The following is a 17,080-nucleotide window of genomic DNA, read 5'->3' as shown; positions in this document are numbered from 1 at the left end:
CGGCCTGCTTCACATGGCGGGATCCCCGGGACCCGGGCAGGCCGCGCTCGCCATGGGCGCCGGCCCAACCCGATCCCGGGTGCCGGGACTCCCGCCCGGTGGACTCCTGGAGGACCCGCCGAAGGTCCTGGGCCCGCCCCCGCCGCGCCGGCGAGTTGGGCCCGGTGGAACGCCGCGGCTCTCCGCTCTGCGCGGGGCCTGGGCCTGGGCCTGGGCCGGGCGGCGGCGGCGCTCCCGGGCGCCGGCGGCGGGCTCCCCGCGGGCGGCTGCTGCTCCGCTTCGCCGCCGGGCTCAGGCTGCGCGGCCTGCCCGGGGCGGGGCCGGGCCCGGTCTGCGGTTAACTCCTTGGAGCCCGGGCTGCGGCCCGGCCACGCCCCCTCAGGTGCGTACCCGCGCGTAGGCCGGGGCGTGAACACCAGGACGACTTAAGGGTTGACGGCCGGCGCGACTTCTCCGGCGCCCCGGGCTCCACGGATCCACCCCGCTGCCTGCCCCGTCTGCGCCCCACTCCGACTGCCCATCTCAAGGGGCTTCTGACCCCGACACGCTAAACCTCGGGGCTCGCTAACACCTGTCTTCTCCCGTCGTGGTACCCAGGGCTGTAGGGAACCTCTGGCCTCCGCATCCCTGACCTGCCCCGACCCCTCCTCACTCCATGTCCGCTCCCCTAAGTTAAGTTGAGATCCCCGCGCTCCTCCCGGTGGCCACCCTCTTACTTCTTTGTCCTAATCACCCCCTCTTAGAAGAAGCCCGCACCTGCAAGGAAGCCCCGCCCTCCGTCACAGCCCACCCCTCGGCAGGATCCCGCCCCCTCAAAGGCCGCTGCCCCTCGGAACCCGCTCTCCTTCGGGGGACCTTTCCTTGGGATGACACTGTCACATCGGTGTGTACCCAGGGCCCCTCGGTGCTGCACCCCCTCCTCTTTGTGTTGCTCTCACTAAAAGAGACCTCTCGGAGTGACTCGGCTAGTCATTGTGACCCCTCCTCTCAAGGTGACTCCTCCCCTCGCTGTCGCCCAGCGGTGTGACCCCTTTCGGCAGGTTGCGCCCCGCGTCGGTAGACGCGAGTCTGCCCCCTCAGGCCAGAGGAGGAGGTGCAGAGGCCTCTACAGCGGTTGGGATCCTCGGAGTGCGCACGCCCGGTCTCGGGACGTGGCTTTCGCTGTTGCCGATGTTTCCGGCTCTGCCACTGACTCCTCCCCTCAAGGTCATCGGCGAGGGAGCCAATCATCGCTAGGGTTGCGTGACGTCACTGGATCCCGGCAGAGGTCTGGCCACCGTGAGCCTCCTGCCACCTCGCGGCGGGATGGAGCGAGGCTGGCTGAATGTGCAAGGCAGTCCTGAGACTGCACCGTATAAGGGAATCATACAGGTTTGGAGAGGGAATAGTTATGCACAGTTGTTCTAGAAAAGTAGAGTAGGCCAGTGCGCGTTCGTTTTCCCAGGAACTCTGGTTATCATCCAAACATACTCATCGCATTAAATTAGTTAACTCTGAGAAACTACTTGTAATCTTTTTGTGTAGATTGAAACAAGGAGGCCGGGCGGTGGTGGCGCATGCCTTTAATCCCAGCACTTGGAAGGCAGAGGCAGGTGGATTTCTGAGTTCGAGGCCAGCCTGGTCTACAGAGTGAGTTTCAGGACAGCCAGGGCTATACAGAAAAACCCTGTCTCGAATTTGTAAAGCACCTTGGGGTGTGTCTTGACTTCCTGAGAGGATTCCTAGGGAAAGACACACCTAGAATGTGAGTGGCACCGTCTGGGGCCATCTGGGGCCTCAGGGATCAAGGGAAAGTCCACGGCATGGGTATCCTCAATCCTCTCGGACGATGCTGTGTGGGGAACTGCACAGTTCCACCTCCTCACCAGATAGACAGAAACCACCGAAACCCAGAGCCGGAATAAATCCTACTAATCCTAATAATTCCGCAGGGCTTGGTTTTTGACAAAAAATTAACACAGTTTCCATGTAAACTATTTGTCATCCAGAGATACAATTCACAGGAAAAGCTGGATAAATGTTTCCTGTTATCAGTTTTTGGATACTGTTGGTTTTCTAGTCTCTCCCAAGGGTGCCAGGGAAGATTGTGGGGCCCTGAGGTCATAACTAAAACCCTACCATGCTCAGGAGTTGGCAGCTAAAGTGTTGATGCTCGGACCGCCTGTTTTTCTCTGGTCCCTGGGAACCTCCCCAACTTGACCAGGCTCTTTTGACATGAGCTTTGCCATGGTGTACATGTTACCTTGGACATACATGTCAAATTTAAATTGCCATCTAAACTGCTATGAGAGGAGGGACAGACACTTGAGAGAAGATAGTGACAATTAGCTCTCGGTGGCACTGCCCTCATGAATGTCCTGATGCTATCATATGAGGACAGGTTCTCCATGACAAAAGGACAGACCCATCCTGAGTGTTCCTATCTTGTTTCCTGTGTTCCTGCTCTCCAGCATGTTACAGAGCAGTGGGATGTCTGTCCCATGCCAGATAACGACACCATGTTCTTGGAATTCCCATCTTAGGGTTTTACTGCTGGGAGCAGATACCGTGACCAAAGCGACTCTTTCTCCCCCACCCCCGAGACAGGGTTTCTCTGTGTAGCCCTGGCTGTCCTGGAACTCACTCTGTAGACCAGGCTGGACTTGAACTTAGAAATCTGCCTGCCTCTGCCTCCGAAGTGCTGGAATTAAGTCATGTACCACAACTGCCTGGCCCAAAGTAACTCTTCTAAGGGACAGCATTTAATTGGGGCTGGCTTACAGGTTCAAAGTTTCAGTCCATTATCATCAAGATGGGAACATGGCAGCATCCAGGCAGGCATGGTGCAGGAGTTCTACATCACATCTCAGATGTAGCTGAGAGTTCTACAACTTCATCTGAAGGTTGCTAGTGGAAGACTAACTTCCAGGCAGCCTGGACAAGGGTATTATAGCCCACGCCCACTGTGACACACCCACTGTGACACACCCACTCCAACAAGGCCACACCCCCTAGTGGCACTCCCTGGGCCTAGCACATACAAACCACCACACCCATCTTCTGGAGCCATGAGCCAAATAGTCTGCCCGTAGTCAATGGCAGAGACAAAATAAAAATCTAAGGCAGTTTTCCAGCCGTCTTACTGTTTCCTTTCTTCTCTTTCCCCTCCTTCCTCCCCACCCCCTGCATGTTCCCTGTCCCTGCCTTCCTGCCCCTTCTCTCCTTTTTAAAATGGCAGGGTCCCTTAGATCCCAGGCTAGCCTTGAACTTGCAATGTCTTTGAGGCTAGCCTTGAACTCTTGATCCCCCTGACTTCCTCCAGTGGGCTGGGATTAGAGGTACACCTCACCGCTTCCAGCTTCTTGCTGTTTGCTGTTTTATAAGACAGGTTTCATCTTAGAAAATGCTCATTTTGTACATATCTAGACTAGAACTGGTATCAGCTATTTCTACTGTGGTTTTCCTTTGTTAAGGAAATCTCATTTACACCTGAAGATTAGTACTAGGAGTAATGGTTATTTGACCTTAGGAAGAACAGGTAACTGAATGTAGTTGATAGCTGCCTTCTTCAAAACAACCTCATCCAGTGTCTTTATTATGCAAATGTATATCCTTCACCTAGGTTAACATGTCTTTCAGTTCTGTGTATAATATAATGCAGATAATATGATAGGGAAGGATGTTAGATAATGCAGGTTAAAATCTCACTGTAGGGCTGGGAGAACACTCAGTGGTCCAAGGGCTGGCGTGGAAAACTTGTGTATGGGAGTTCCGATCTCCACGATCCATGTAAACACCAGGTGGGAATGGTGACCCAACGGGGACTTATAACACTTGCTGATGACCAAGCTGGCTGTGTTCGATAGCTCTGGGTTTGATTGAGAGACCCTGCCTCGTGGATAAACGCGTGATCCAGAATGATGTTCCACATCAGCCGCAGGCCTCTACACGTGCTTGCATCTCTGTCTCTCTGTCTCTGTCTCTGTCTCTCTCTCTCACACACACAAGGGCCAGCATACATGTAAAACATACATACACACATGCATACCACACACATGAAAAAGTAAAACTATCATAACCACTTGAAGATAAATTGCCTGAATCATGAAACTTGTTTTCAAAACTGTTAGCACACTGTCTCCTGTGATGGTTGATGTTGACAGTCAATTAGTTGGGCCTGGAATCATCCAGGAGGCAGGTCTCCTGGCACAGCTGTGAGGTGTGCCTTGACTCAGTCTGCTGAGGAGGAAGAGCCACTTGACATCCTTCCCTGGGCTTGGGTCCTGGACTACAGAATATTTGATCACACTGTGAACCCCGAGATTATGTCATGTCCTGGAAAAACCTGTTTCTAGTTGTAGTGTCGCTCAGCCCATAGCACACACCTTCAATCCCTCTGGCTGGAATACACCCTTAGTACATATCTTTGATCCCAAACAATAAAGGTAAAGTTAGTTTGTAGAAAGAAGCACCCATATTTGAAAGTGATGTCTAATTGAGTGGCAGACAAAGTAACAAGTCAGAGAAAGATCTGACAGAATAGGATACGCCCACCTCTCAGAACAGAGAGAAAAAGGCCACTTAGAGAGCAGGGCAGAGAAATAAGAAAAGGCGAGAGGGCAGTTTTACCAGGACGGTTGTACAGAGACAGATTGCAGAGAGAGAACAAGCCAGACACAGGTGAAGACAGACTAAGCCAGGGATGAGAAGGAACCAGAAGACAAGAACATGAGTGGCCAGGAGGACCTGAGAGTTCTACATCTTCATCTGAAGGCTGCTAGTGGAATGGCCAAAATTAGTTTGAGGTCAAACAGAGTAATTCAGTAAGAAGCCAAGAGAAGCCAGTTCGAGTCAGTCATCTTGGAGAGGAGTTTGAGCCAGAACAGCTGAGTTGAGCCATCCAGCTAGGGTTCAGAAAGAACAAAAGGGTGAGCTTATTCAGCAGCAAGTTTCAGAGGCTGAGAATGTTCTATGCCTATATTAGATTGTATGGAGGCTAAAAGTTTCCAGGCCAAGGCCTAGGTCAGCGAACTTAGGCAGTAAGCCTCCAAGATGACAAACAGGAGCTATACAGAGAAACCCTGTCTCGAGAAAACCAAAAAAAAAAAAAAAAAAAAAAAAAAAAAAATGACAAACAGGAGAATAAAAGTTCCTATTACTACAGGTTAGGAGGAAGAGGAAGGTTCCAGACCACAGACACATGTGGCCAGCTCCTTTTGCTGCTGCTGCCTTGACTTCCTCGCCATGATGGACTGTACCCTCGCTGAGCCAGAGCAAAGCCTTCCTCGCTAAGCTGCCTATGCCAGGGTGTGCTGCACCTCACAGCAGTGAGGGAGGGAACTGAGACATCCCACATCATCACGCCACACGTCTTCTCTTGATTTTCTCCACTGGTTCCTGGCAGTCTCCATAAGTCACTGGTCTTTGCTGTTTTAACTTCACCTCTCTGTCCTTCCAATAGGAGTGCCCCCCACTTCTCTGTACGCACACTGCAGGCCAGGTCGTTGATCCCAGAGTTAAAGATTACTTCTATGTTGAAGAATCTGAGTTCTTTCTGTTGGCCTGCCCTTGCCTCTGAACTTCAGACTGTAAAATTACATCGATGACTCATCACCTGAATACGTGTTTTTAAGGAATGAATGGACTAGACCAACTCTTGGAAGATGAAGGCAGGAGGATCAGTAATTCAAGGCCATTTAAGCTACACAGAGAGTTGGAGGACAGATTGGGCTATCTCAAGCAAAACAGACAAACCCATGGGTAAAAAACTATTTTTTTTTTAAAGACAAGGCTTCTCTATGTAGCCCTATCTGTCTTATAACCTGCTATGTAGACCAGGCTGGCCTCACACTCAGAGATCTGCCTGCCTCTGCCTCTTGAATGCTGGGACTAAAGATGTGTGCCATCATGCCTGGCACAAAAACTTGATTCCCCTTTTAATTCCAAGTCTTCCCTAAGTGTTCCCTATCTCAACAAATCCCATTAAATGCTCAGGTGAGACAGCTGAGTTAGCCCTGACTCCCCTCTCTCCTGACCCAGCTCATCAGCAAACACTCTGAGACACTGAACTCTGGTCTCAGTGTGGACATTTGGCTCACCCTGCTACCCCTGACCCAGGGTTCGGCATCACCGCTGGCCTGGGCCTCCTTTTTAGGTCTCCACGTTACTTAATGCCTTTGCCCTTGCATAACTTTTCTCAACCACAGTGGCTCTCAGCCTTCCTAACACTGTGACCCTTTAATATAGTCCCTCATGTGTGGTAACCCCAGCTGTAAAATTATTTCCTTGTTACTTCATAACTAATTTTGCTACTGTTATAAATTATAATGTAAATGTGTGTGTTTTCAGATGGTCTTGGTGGACCCTGGTGAAAGGGTTGTTTTACCTCTAAGGGGCGTGACCCACAGGTTGAAAACTGCTGCTGTACAAGAGGGTTTTGGTTTTGTATGTTTGTTTTCAGTTCTAGGAATCCAACACAGGGCCAGGCAAGTGCTTACCAGAATCACAGCCGCAGCCTCTGCCTCCCCCAGAATATTCTTTTTAAGATATTAAGTCTGGGGCTGGGGAGATGGCTCAGCGGTAAGAGCACTGACTGCTCTTCCGAAGGTCCTGAGTTCAAACCCTTGCAACCACGTGGTGGCTTACAATCATCTGTAATGAGATCTGACCCCCTCTTCTGGTGTGTCTGAAGACAGCTACAGTGTACTTAGATATAATAATAAATAAATCTTTTAAAAAAGATATTAAGTCTGATTATTTTACCTGTGTCTATAAAACCTGCACTTCAAATAAAGTTAAAAATCTTTCCTTTATTCTTCTTTCCTAAATATTTCCTAATATTTATGTGCTTGATCTCTAATTTCTTGCCTAAGATCTTCAGTATAATGTGTGAGATAGCGGTTGTGGATAGTAGCCGGCCTTACCTTGCTCCCGGCTTTTCTTAAGACGAGGGCTCACACATAGCCCAGGTTGGTGTAAAACTCACGGCTGCCATCTTGTCAGTCTCCTGGGAGGTAGGTTTTTGATCCTATCTATGCATGTATTTTTGAGACAAGGTTTCTCCTTGTAGCCCTGGCTGTCCTCAGCACACTATGCAGACCAGGCTAGCCTCAAACCCACAGGGATCCACCTGTCTTGGCCTCTGGAGCGCTGGATGTAAAGGTGTGGGACACCACACTGGGCCTGATCATTATTATGTTTGTGCTTGTATTTATTTATGTGTGTGTGTGTGTGTGTTTGTGTGTCTGTGTGTACACTCCTGCCATGGGGTGCATTTGGAGGTCAGAGGACAACTTGTCCAGTACAGTAGGTTCTCTTCTATCCTGTGGGCCCCAGGCAGCACGCTTAGGCCCATTAGGAGCAGAGGCAAGCACCTTTCCCTACTGAGCGTCTCACTGACTCTTAATCTTTAAAGGGATGCTTCTAACATGTAAGTGTAATGTTTACTATATGGGTATTTGGAGTAGTAATTTATATTATCACAAGAGTGCCATGTAGCATTAAATCTCAGTCGTGTAGCCAGGCATAGTTGTGTCTAAGTGTGACTGTAATTACTTGGGAGGTAGAGGCAGGCAGCTTCACTTATATAGAGACTCTGTTTCAAAAACTAAACCAGCCAAAACAAAGTACCCTTGCCCAAGACAGTGCCATAAGACACAGCCATTCTCACAACTCGGTGGGTCGGCTGAAGTTGGCTGGTTAGAGCTGGTGCCCTCTTTCCACCTCCCTCCAGGTTCCCTCCTAGACCAGCAGGGTGGTCTGGGCACACTGTCACAGTGACTGAGGGCAGGACCCCAGGAGCAGCTCTGTGGAGCTAGCTTGTCTGCCAGCTTGTTTGTGTTAAAGATATCACAAGGTCAACCAAGTGCAGAGCAGGGGGGAGTCGGTGAGCGAGTTTCCAGAGAAGAGATCCAGAGGGCTCTGCTCCAAACAATGCTTTAACCACTGATAGAGTCAGAATTTGAATTCGCCTCTGGGAGTTGGTGGAACTGCAAGGCGGGGCCTGGTTGGGAACAAAAGCTGACTCCTTATTCTGGTCCTTTCTTGTTAGCTGCTCTGCTCCAGAGCTGTGTAGCTTCGGGCTGCCCAGACTCCAGAGATCCACGTTAAGTTCAAGATAGACTGTTTACATAGGAGGTGGTCTGGAAAACATATTCTAAACAATGATATATGAAGTGAATGTCTAATGTGACACCAAGATGTCACTTACAGATAAGTCTAGTATTATGTGTTAGGTTTCAAACCTGGGACAAATGACTAACAGATCCTTTTTATCAGATGCCGGTAGCCTGATTTCCCTGCGTCCTCTGTTACAGGGCCTTCCTGGCTGGCACACCCTGCCCCCTCCCCTGAACTCTCCAGCCCAGGAAGTTGGGCTGCTCTGTTCTGTATAATCCAATCATTTGGGTTAGCTGCTCTCTTTGGGCCTCCTGCTGCTGCCCCCCTTCTTCTCTTGCCCTCCCCTTCCTCCGCAAACCCTACCCGGCTCAGGGTCACGTCCACTCTGGACTCTCCAGATGTCCCTGCCTCTGACTATGCTCCCCCCACATTTGTAATACACTTCTCCTCCAGCACACCTGGGGTGGTCAGCTTTTCTTTGCTTTATTTTCCTTTTTCTTCTTTTTTTCCACACTACTTTGTAACTTCTTGGGGGCTGTTCTAGTGACTGCAATCACAGTCAAACTGTTGAAGGGCCAAGTCAAACAACCCAGATGCACCTTGTATGCTGAATATGTATATATAGATGTGCATGCCTGTGCTGGCTAGTTTTATGTCAGTGTGGCTCGAGGTAGAGTCATCTGAGAGGAGGGACTCTCAATTAGACAAAGGCCTCCCTAGGATGGGGCCATGGGCTGGCCTGTGGGGGGGGCACTTCCTTAATTAGTAATTGATAGTAGTGCCCTGCCCACTGTGGGCGGTGCCATGCCTGGACTGGGGGTCCTGGATCCTTTAAGGAAGCAGGCTGAGCATGTCGGGCGGAGCAGCCCGCAAGCAGCACCTCTGTTTTGTCTCATGTCATCTAAGGTGAGCATCTGGAATCGAAGCTAGCATGCCAGCTTTTCTCTGTGAAGCAGTACTAGTTTATCTACGCTATATATTTTATTTTATTTATTAATTTTTTATAAAAGGGTTGATTTATTGTAGTTTAAATACGCAAATTCAACATTCAAACATCTTAAAATTAAACTTTTTAGAAACAAAAGTTCAAACATTCAAATAGAAGTAGTTTACAGGAACACCCAGAAGGGAGTTTTGTGGTCTAAGTGAGACTATTGGTAGAGCTCAGTGGAGAATAAAGAGTGTTTAAGCCAGGGTTCCATTCTGGCTAACATGTTAGTTATGAATGTTCACACCCGAGGAGGAATTATTAAATACATCTTCTCCTGCGTAAACAAGACTTGGCCTATAACTCCAGTGGGGAGAATATATTTTATATTATTATATATAACAATTATATATAATAATATAAAATATATTTTAAATAGACTACCTAGGCTGACCTTGAACTTGCTATGTAGTTGACGATCTTAAGAATGATCTTAAACTCTGGGTTCTCCCCTCCCTATCACTAAACTCTTGGAATTATGCCCTGGTGTCTATACTTTTTTAAAAAAATATTTTTCTTTTAATGATTTACTTTTTATTTTATGTGCATTGGTGTTTTGCCCGCATGTATGTTTGTGTGATGGTTTTTGATCCCCTGGAACTGGAGTTACACAGAGTTGCGAGCTGCCACGTGGGTGTTGGGAATTGAACCCCAGTCTTTTGGAGAGCAGCCAGTGCTCTTAAACACTGGGCCACCTCTCCAGCCTCTATTTTTCTTAATAAGTATTGTGTTGTATGTAATTTGGAGGGGGGTTTTAATCTTTTTACTTCTTGCTGCAAATTTGGCAGAAGTTTGTCAAAGGTCTTATATTTCTCTTTAATGTATTTATTTTGGGGGACAGGGTGGCATTAATGGTTCCATTCTGTAGTCCAGGCTGGCTCTGAACTCTTGGGAATCCTTCCTCGCTCTCCAACGGTGTGAGGCACCATGTTCCCCTTACTCATCCTTCTGGAGTCTTGCCCAGGGGTGACTTACTGGTCAAGTGATGGACTGGGAACCGTATGAAGAGAGGATCGAGGGCGGACAGAAGCTGTGGCTGCACTTCTGGCCCAGTAGGCTGTGAGCACAGGCAGGCTGCTGCTGCTGCTTTCCTAACTGGACTTTGTTTTATAGGTGGGCAGCCACACCCAACAGTGATAACAGGCTCGGTAGCGCCCTTGTTACTTGTGTTACTGTGGCGACCCCTAGTGGAGGGAAGCACAGAGGCAGCCAGAGTTCCCCCTTCACAAGCCATTTCACTGTTTTCCCTGTTGGAATACTCTTCAAGGGCTTAAATATATTCTCTACACAGATGGGAAAACAAGGCTACCCACCAACTAGAGCACACTTTCTCACATAAATAACACAAATCTAAACAAAGTCTGGTGTTTCATTTTTTCATGTAGCCCAGGCTAACCTCAAATTCCCTATACAGATAAGGATGATTTTGGCTCCTCCCCATCTCCCCTCCTCTCGCTTCTCTCTGCCAAGGGCTGTGATGATGGAGTGGGAGTGGTACTACATGCAGTGCATGCAACACCAGGGCCTAAAGCGGGATAGGCAGGCACCTACCCTCGGAACCACGTCTCCAGCTCTGAACCCATTTCCTCTTGTAAAAACACTGATGCAGTGCTAGGGACTTGACCCGGGGCCAGTGTGTACGAGGTACGAGATCTGCCATCCAGCTGCTTCGCTTCAGTGTGTGGTTTGCTGTAACTCATACCCCGACTCTAACTGCTGTCATCTCCTCTGCAGGAAAATCTCTCTAGGCAGGTTCGGTGGCCCATACCTGTAACTACAACTCAGGTGGGGGAGGCAGATCAGCAAGGTGACCCACAACTACACAGTGAGCCCGGGCTGTACACAAGACTGTCCTCAGCCGCCTCCCACACACACGCGGGGAGGAAAAGGACCCCTTTCTAATCCTTGGCTTTGAGCTCTAACCTTTCCCGTGTTCTATTTCATACTTGTCGTACTCCACGTCCATGACTGGCCTTACCTCTTCGTCCCCATCCCATCAAATGTTACAGGTTGCTGTTAAGTTAGCAGCTCAGCCCAGAACAGACCTGGGCTGTGTGTGTGACCCATGCCGGCTGCCTGACGCCGAGGTCCCGTGTCACAGTCGAGAGGACGGAGGTGCAGTGAGTATGGGCAAACTCAGCATGGAGTGGAGGGAAAAATCAGAGCCAGTTGTTTGTTTTAAGACAGGCTCGGGCTCTGTAGGCCAGGCAGGCAATCCTCCTGCCTCAGTTTCCCAAGTGCTAGTGTTAGAGGAGTGTGCTACCACATTTAGCTTTGAGTCTGTTTAGCTTTCAGAGTCTTAAGAAATGGTGCTTTGGCTCTAAGTAAAAGTGACCTTAACAATAATGGACTGGACAAGCAGGTGAATTCAGCGGCTCAGTGTTACTCCCAGAGACCCGGCCTTTCCGCTCCGTGTAGCCCTTCCCTCATGTTCTGAGGCTTTGTCACCGTAAGCGTTCTCAAGGGTTCAAGTGTTCCACCATCACATCGAGGACCATTTAGAGGCAGAAAGCAACCTCATTTCCTCTTGTGTGTCTCCTTCTGAGGAGCTAAGGCTGTCCCTCAGGACCCTTCTGGCTGCAACATACTCCCTTCATCTTGTCCAGGGTTCCAGAACAGTCTAGATTGCTTTAAAAAGCAAAGTTGGCTTGCCTGCTGGTCTTAATCCTTGCATGACTCTCCTTCCTGAGCCCTCTGAGTGGGAGTGCCCCTCCCCCACTCCCACAGGGTTACCACTCACCCTCGGTCCCTGCGTCAGAAGCTGAGGCATTGTGGGGCCTTAGAGCTACTTCCTTTACCTATCTCAGCAAGGCCGCTGACCCTCAGAGCCTTAGGAAGCTCAGGTATTTTAACCTTCACACTGGAGTTTGGAGGAGTTGGGGCCAGAGGAGGGTACTTGCTCCAAGAGGTTGAGGCCTTCAGAGAGAGGTCAAAGCCCGCCAGGCCTCAGGGGGGTTCTTGCCCCGCTCCACAGTTCTGGCTTCACATCTTCTGAGTTTATATCTTTGTGTCCTGGGGCAAATACTTGGGCGGGAGAGGACTTGCCTAGCATGTGCCGGGCCTGAGTTCCCAGCTCCATAGGTAAACATTGATCTGGGCTTCAGAGCAGATGGTAAACAGCACCATCTGCAGCTGCATGTGAGGACAGCGCCTCAGTCTTACCCAGAGGCTCGTGACCCTTCCGCGTAGTGCCCTCTGCCACTCTCAGGGTGCTGAGCGGAGCAAGGCATTATTAATGATGATTTGGAGTATAGCATCTATCCAGTAAATAACCCTGTATTTTTATATATTAAATAACCCTGCAAATTATCTTACTGATCAGCCTAGAGTCTCTAGGATTGCCCTGTTCCCCCTCCCCCCACCCCCTTAGCTCCCTCTGGACGACTCAAGCTCCCCTTGAAGCCTTTTCCCAGAAGCATCACAGGGCACCACAGCCCCTCTCCTCAGCCAGGAAGGGCCTTAAACAGGGAATCTTTTGAGATAGAGACAAATGGCCTGGCGGGCCTCACCCCTTGCCTCCCACCTAGAGGCTGTTACAGCTATTCCCCTCAGCCTCTGCCCTCCATGTGACAGGATGTCACCTGGCCCAGGGCAGACCAAGAGGCTACTCTCTCTCCCCCAGCTCTGCTGACTTTACCCTAGCAATCCCCACTCGGGGCCTTCATTCTCCACCCTCGGCCCCACCCCCTCCCTCCGGCCCCACAGCCCTGGACACAGTACACAGGGCCCAGAGTCCCTCCTGGAAGGGAATAAAAGGAACTGCTTCTGTTCCCATGGCTATGGTCAACACTTTCATCCCAGGGCTCAGCCCTGAGAATCCGCATTATATTCCAGGGTAAGAATAGTCTCCGGCTTGCTGCTGGGAATGGGGCTTGGGCTATAGGAGACGGTTCGCTCAGGCCCTGGGGCCAAGCTGAGAACTGGGGTGTCTATGGTGGGGTGTGGTATGGAAAGGGGAATCGAGTGGCTGCGAGAGGCGGGTCTAACAAAGCTGTGTGTTGTCTTCCCCATGGAAACAGGTTAAAGCAGGAAGGACTGGACACCCAGGCAGGGGGCTCCGAAATCTGTGTTCCAGGGCTGGGGGATGCAGTAGCTTCATTGATTTAATGATTACCTGGCACACACAGGCGCTGGGTCCTGTCCCCAGTAGGCAAAAAATGACAAAGAACAAAACAAATGACCTACAAACTCGAGCTGGGGGAAGGACTGGTTGGCACCTGTCTGAGCCAAGCGTGGTGTGCTGAGTAGAAGGATCAAAGGTGTTTGGTCAGCCTAGGCTGCGGAGTGAGACCCCGTCTATAAGTAAACACACACACACTTGCTGCAAGCGCACCCAGAGCGGGCCTTCCCGCCTGTCAGGACGGTGGTGGTGGAAGGGTCCGTCTTGGAGCTAAGCAAGGATTCTGTGCCCCAGGTACACTGGACACTGCCCGCTACTTCGGTTCAGCATGGGCCAGACCTATGGGCAGGTGACCGGTCAGCTACTCCGAGGCCCTCCTGGTCTAGCCTGGCCTCCTGCTCACCGCACACTTCTGCCTCCCATCCAGTCTCCAAGGTCTCCTGTGATCTCCAGGAGGAGGCCACCTCCCAGGCACGGGCATGAAAGGCTCAGCTCCAGTCTGATCCCTGGGTATACAGGTCTGTACGGAGGTCTGCATGGGTGTCTCCTTCGAAGAGACTGTGTCCTCAGCTAACACATCTCCGTTAGGTTTTATACCACAGGCGAAGTTCATGTTTGCTAAGAACTGCAACCAGGTTTGGGCCGAAGCTATGAGTGAGTTTACACTAAGGTGCGGGGAGCAGGAGAGCCTCGAACTGCCCGAGGAAGCCAAGGGAGAGGAAGAGGTGGAGAAAGACCAAGGGCCGGAGGCAGGGGAGCCACTGCTGGAGCAGAAGCTGGTACCCGTGGGATGGGCAGGCTGGTGGGTGGGGCTGGGCACTTGGGCTTTGCCTGGGGCATCGGGTTTGGCTGCCAGCTGTCCTGGGGAGCCTGAACTTACGGTCCTTCTCCTTCATTAACGTCTCTCGCCAGGTTTCCCCCTACTCCATGGATGATACAGACCCCCGGAAGTTCTTCATGTCAGGTGAGAGGAAGCGGGTCGAGACCGAAGGCGCGGGTCGACCCCAGGATGTCCTGACTCGGCATCTCCCCTCCCCCAGGCTTCACTGGCTACGTGCCCCGTGCCCGCTTCCTCTTTGGCTCCAGTTTCCCTGTGCTCACCAACCAGGCGCTGCAGGAATTTGGGCAGACGTGCTCACGGGGCGGGGCGCAGAAGGACCCCAAAGCTCTTTCCCCACTCCCCAGACCCAACTTTCAGAATCTGGGTCTAGTCCCTCACTATGGAGGCTACGTGCCAGGTGAGAAGAGGCTGTGAGAGGCTTCGGGAAGGCGGGGTGCAGTGCGCAGGCGGGGTGCTCAGGGAACCGGAATAAACCGATAGAGAGGTCCGATCCTGTGATTTAGCTTTAGAGAAACGGGGAGTTGGGAGCAGATTTTAAAGGGCAGATTAGAGAGACTATGCAACTGGCTAAGAGTTAAGTGGTTTTTTCACACCTCTGGCTATACATGACAGACTCTCTTGGCCACACAGGATATAAGTTCCGGTTTGGAGGCACATTTGGGCATCTTACCCATGATGCTGTGGGCCTCAGCATTACTCAGAAACAGCTGCCGGCCTAAATACCTGGATTTCCAGTTCTTCCTTCTCATCCTAACCCAGTGAACCTTTTGGAATGAAGAGAGGTGGGTGGAGGAAGGGCACAAAGAAAATGGTTTGGAGGCTGAGCACCTTTTTATTATTAGGTGTAATAAATAAATAATAAATAAATAAATACATACATAAACAGAAGCCTGGGCTCCTCCCCCCTATTCTGACGACCAGGCACTGGTCACTGCCTATTTACAGCATGGGGGGCTTAGGACTCTGGCCCCAATACTGTTAACTATCTTCATTATCCTTCAGCCTAGTGAACCTACTAGGGCCACCTCCCTCCAGACTCGTCTACACCATGGAAATGTTGGCAGCCCGGCACTGCGTCCCGCCCCTCCTTGCCCGGGTGGAGGTCTGGGACACTGAGGATGGGTAATTAATACTGAGCACGGGAGCAGGCGCCAGCACAGAGACCCGTGGCCCCCAGCTCTCCCCAAACTTTCCGTAGCCAAGCCTGGGGGCTTGGGAAGGACTCTCCGGCTCTGCGTCTCGGGGGGGGATAGGAGGGACCCTGAGGCCACCAGCATGCACAAGGCCTCAGTTTTGGCTGCTCCCAGGAGGTGAACTTGGAGTTGGGGTTAATGTCACATAGGCCACGGGTACCAAGCCAGTGTCAGGGCCGCGGCTGCAGCGCAGCCAGTCTCCTGCAGCCGGTCCCAGCACCCGTAGGATATCTCCTTTGCGGAAGCTCAGTTGTCCAGGGCCTGTGGCCAGATGGTGGCACAGCGCCTGCACCTCGCTGGAGAAATAACAAGTGTGGGGTCGGAGAAGCCCTGGACACAGCCAAGTTTAGTTTCCCAGTACTCAATGCCCTTGGGCGTACCACGGAGGTTTGGAGGGCGCAGCTGGAGGGTGTGGCTCCTGCAGGTCCTCTCTGGGCTCCGGCTCCCGACGGGCCCCCATGGTCTGTGCTACTAGCTGGAACACAGACTTGTCCAGGCTCAGCCAGTCCGAAGGCAGCCTAGGGAAGAGGAGAGATTCTGGTCCTGCCTGTGTCCCACCTGAGACCAGGCTTGCCCCGCCGCTCCGTATACCTGTAGGGACCCTCACCTGTTTGTGGGCCGGGCTTCCCGCTGAGCTTTTCGAGAACCAAAGAGATGTCCCCACTTGATGCCCCCAGGAGAAGGCTCTGTGGTCCCTTCCTCATTTTCCACTGGTGGGGCAACCGGCCCTTCCCTCTCTCGACTACGCCTGAGCTCAGCTAGCACTGAGTCAGGGGGGCTCCCCATCCAGAAAGGCCAGCCCCTTTCTTGGCCGAGGGTCTCCTCGGGGGCAGGGCAGGCCTCCGCCCCCTCTACCACCCCTTCCCGAGGCGGAGGGGGTGGAGCCTGGGCCGGTCCCCCACCGCCGACTGCTTTCTTCTTGTCACTGCCACTGCTGCTACTGCGAGGGAATCTGGAGCCCTCCGCAGTGCCATCGATGTAGACCTGGGAGCTCTGCATGAGCTGGTACCACCAGCCAGCCTGGCCCCCTCGGGCCCACTTGCCGTGATCCGAGCTCCCCGCCACCACAGCCGCCTCGTCCGCGTCTTCCTCGTCCTCTTCTCCGCCTTCGGAGGCGCCCACCCCCTTCACCCGCTCCCCGGGGGCCGCCCTGTCCATGTCTCCGGGGCCCTCCTGGTCTCGGGCCCTCGCCAGCTGCAGCGTTGAGTGCGCAGACAGCAGCAGGTCCTGGGACACCCGCAGCAGCTCCTTGTGCTGCCGCTGCTGCCGCCCACTCTGCAGCAGCCGGTGCTGGAACAGCAAGTCCAGGCTGAAGGGCAGCAGGGCTAAGGGCTGGAGCAGCAGCAGCAGCTCCTCGAAGAGGCCAGGGCACACGGTGTGTGCGGCCCGCAGGAAGCCCCAGGGCTGGTAGTGGGTCTGGATGATATCTAGGGAAAGAGAGAAGAGAGAGGGACAGAGTCACACTCACAAGTCTAACCTGGCCTGAGGGGGACTCGGAGAAGCACCCCTGGGCAGCCACTGCGCGCATCCACGCGTCCATGCGTCTGTTTGTCTGTCAGCACTGAGCCTGCTGCAGCGTGCTGCACATACATCCTGAAATGGCAGCTCTGAGTTTAGAGAGGAAGGCTGGGGTTCGTGGCCACCCTAACCGCTAGAGTCCCCAAGTCTGCTGCGGCTTCAAGGCTCTGAGTCAAGTAGACGCCCCAAACTCTGAGAATGAAAGTCTGGTGGTCCTCCCCAACGTCCCATACTGAGGTGGGACGGCAGGGCAGGCTGTGGGCATTACCTTCATGGTTATATAGGTGATTAAACCAGAACTCCAGGGACCGGATGCTGTTGGA

At 52.1% G+C, this 17,080-nt stretch overlaps 2 protein-coding genes across 3 annotated transcripts in view; one reads left to right on the top strand and one right to left on the bottom strand.

Annotated features, from left to right (window-relative positions):
• Window positions 1-12,858: 12,858 nt before the first annotated feature.
• On the top strand, window positions 12,859-14,924 carry Fam166b (family with sequence similarity 166 member B). The gene is given in 7 exon segments (XM_052176340.1): window positions 12,859-12,920; window positions 13,500-13,723; window positions 13,794-13,990; window positions 14,118-14,235; window positions 14,238-14,528; window positions 14,531-14,557; window positions 14,560-14,924. Coding segments are annotated over 7 exon segments (1,125 nt in total). The 3' UTR covers window positions 14,766-14,924.
• Rusc2 (RUN and SH3 domain containing 2) overlaps window positions 14,859-17,080 on the bottom strand; it is a 47,326-nt gene continuing 45,104 nt past the window's right edge. For both annotated transcript variants that reach the window (XM_052176339.1, XM_052176338.1), the window contains exons 9-12: window positions 17,026-17,072; window positions 15,847-16,666; window positions 15,620-15,757; window positions 14,859-15,535 (exon numbers count right to left, since the gene is read on the bottom strand). In XM_052176339.1, the coding sequence (XP_052032299.1) occupies window positions 15,334-15,535; window positions 15,620-15,757; window positions 15,847-16,666; window positions 17,026-17,072 (1,207 nt within the window). In that variant the 3' untranslated portion in view covers window positions 14,859-15,333. The remainder of the gene's footprint in view (window positions 15,536-15,619; window positions 15,758-15,846; window positions 16,667-17,025; window positions 17,073-17,080) is intronic.

The sequence above is a fragment of the Apodemus sylvaticus genome, chromosome 3, assembly GCF_947179515.1.
Source record: "Apodemus sylvaticus chromosome 3, mApoSyl1.1, whole genome shotgun sequence".
Taxonomy (NCBI): Eukaryota; Metazoa; Chordata; class Mammalia; order Rodentia; family Muridae; genus Apodemus; species Apodemus sylvaticus.
The sequence above is the reverse complement of the archived record's forward strand: the minus strand, read 5'-3'. Positions and strand labels throughout refer to the sequence as shown.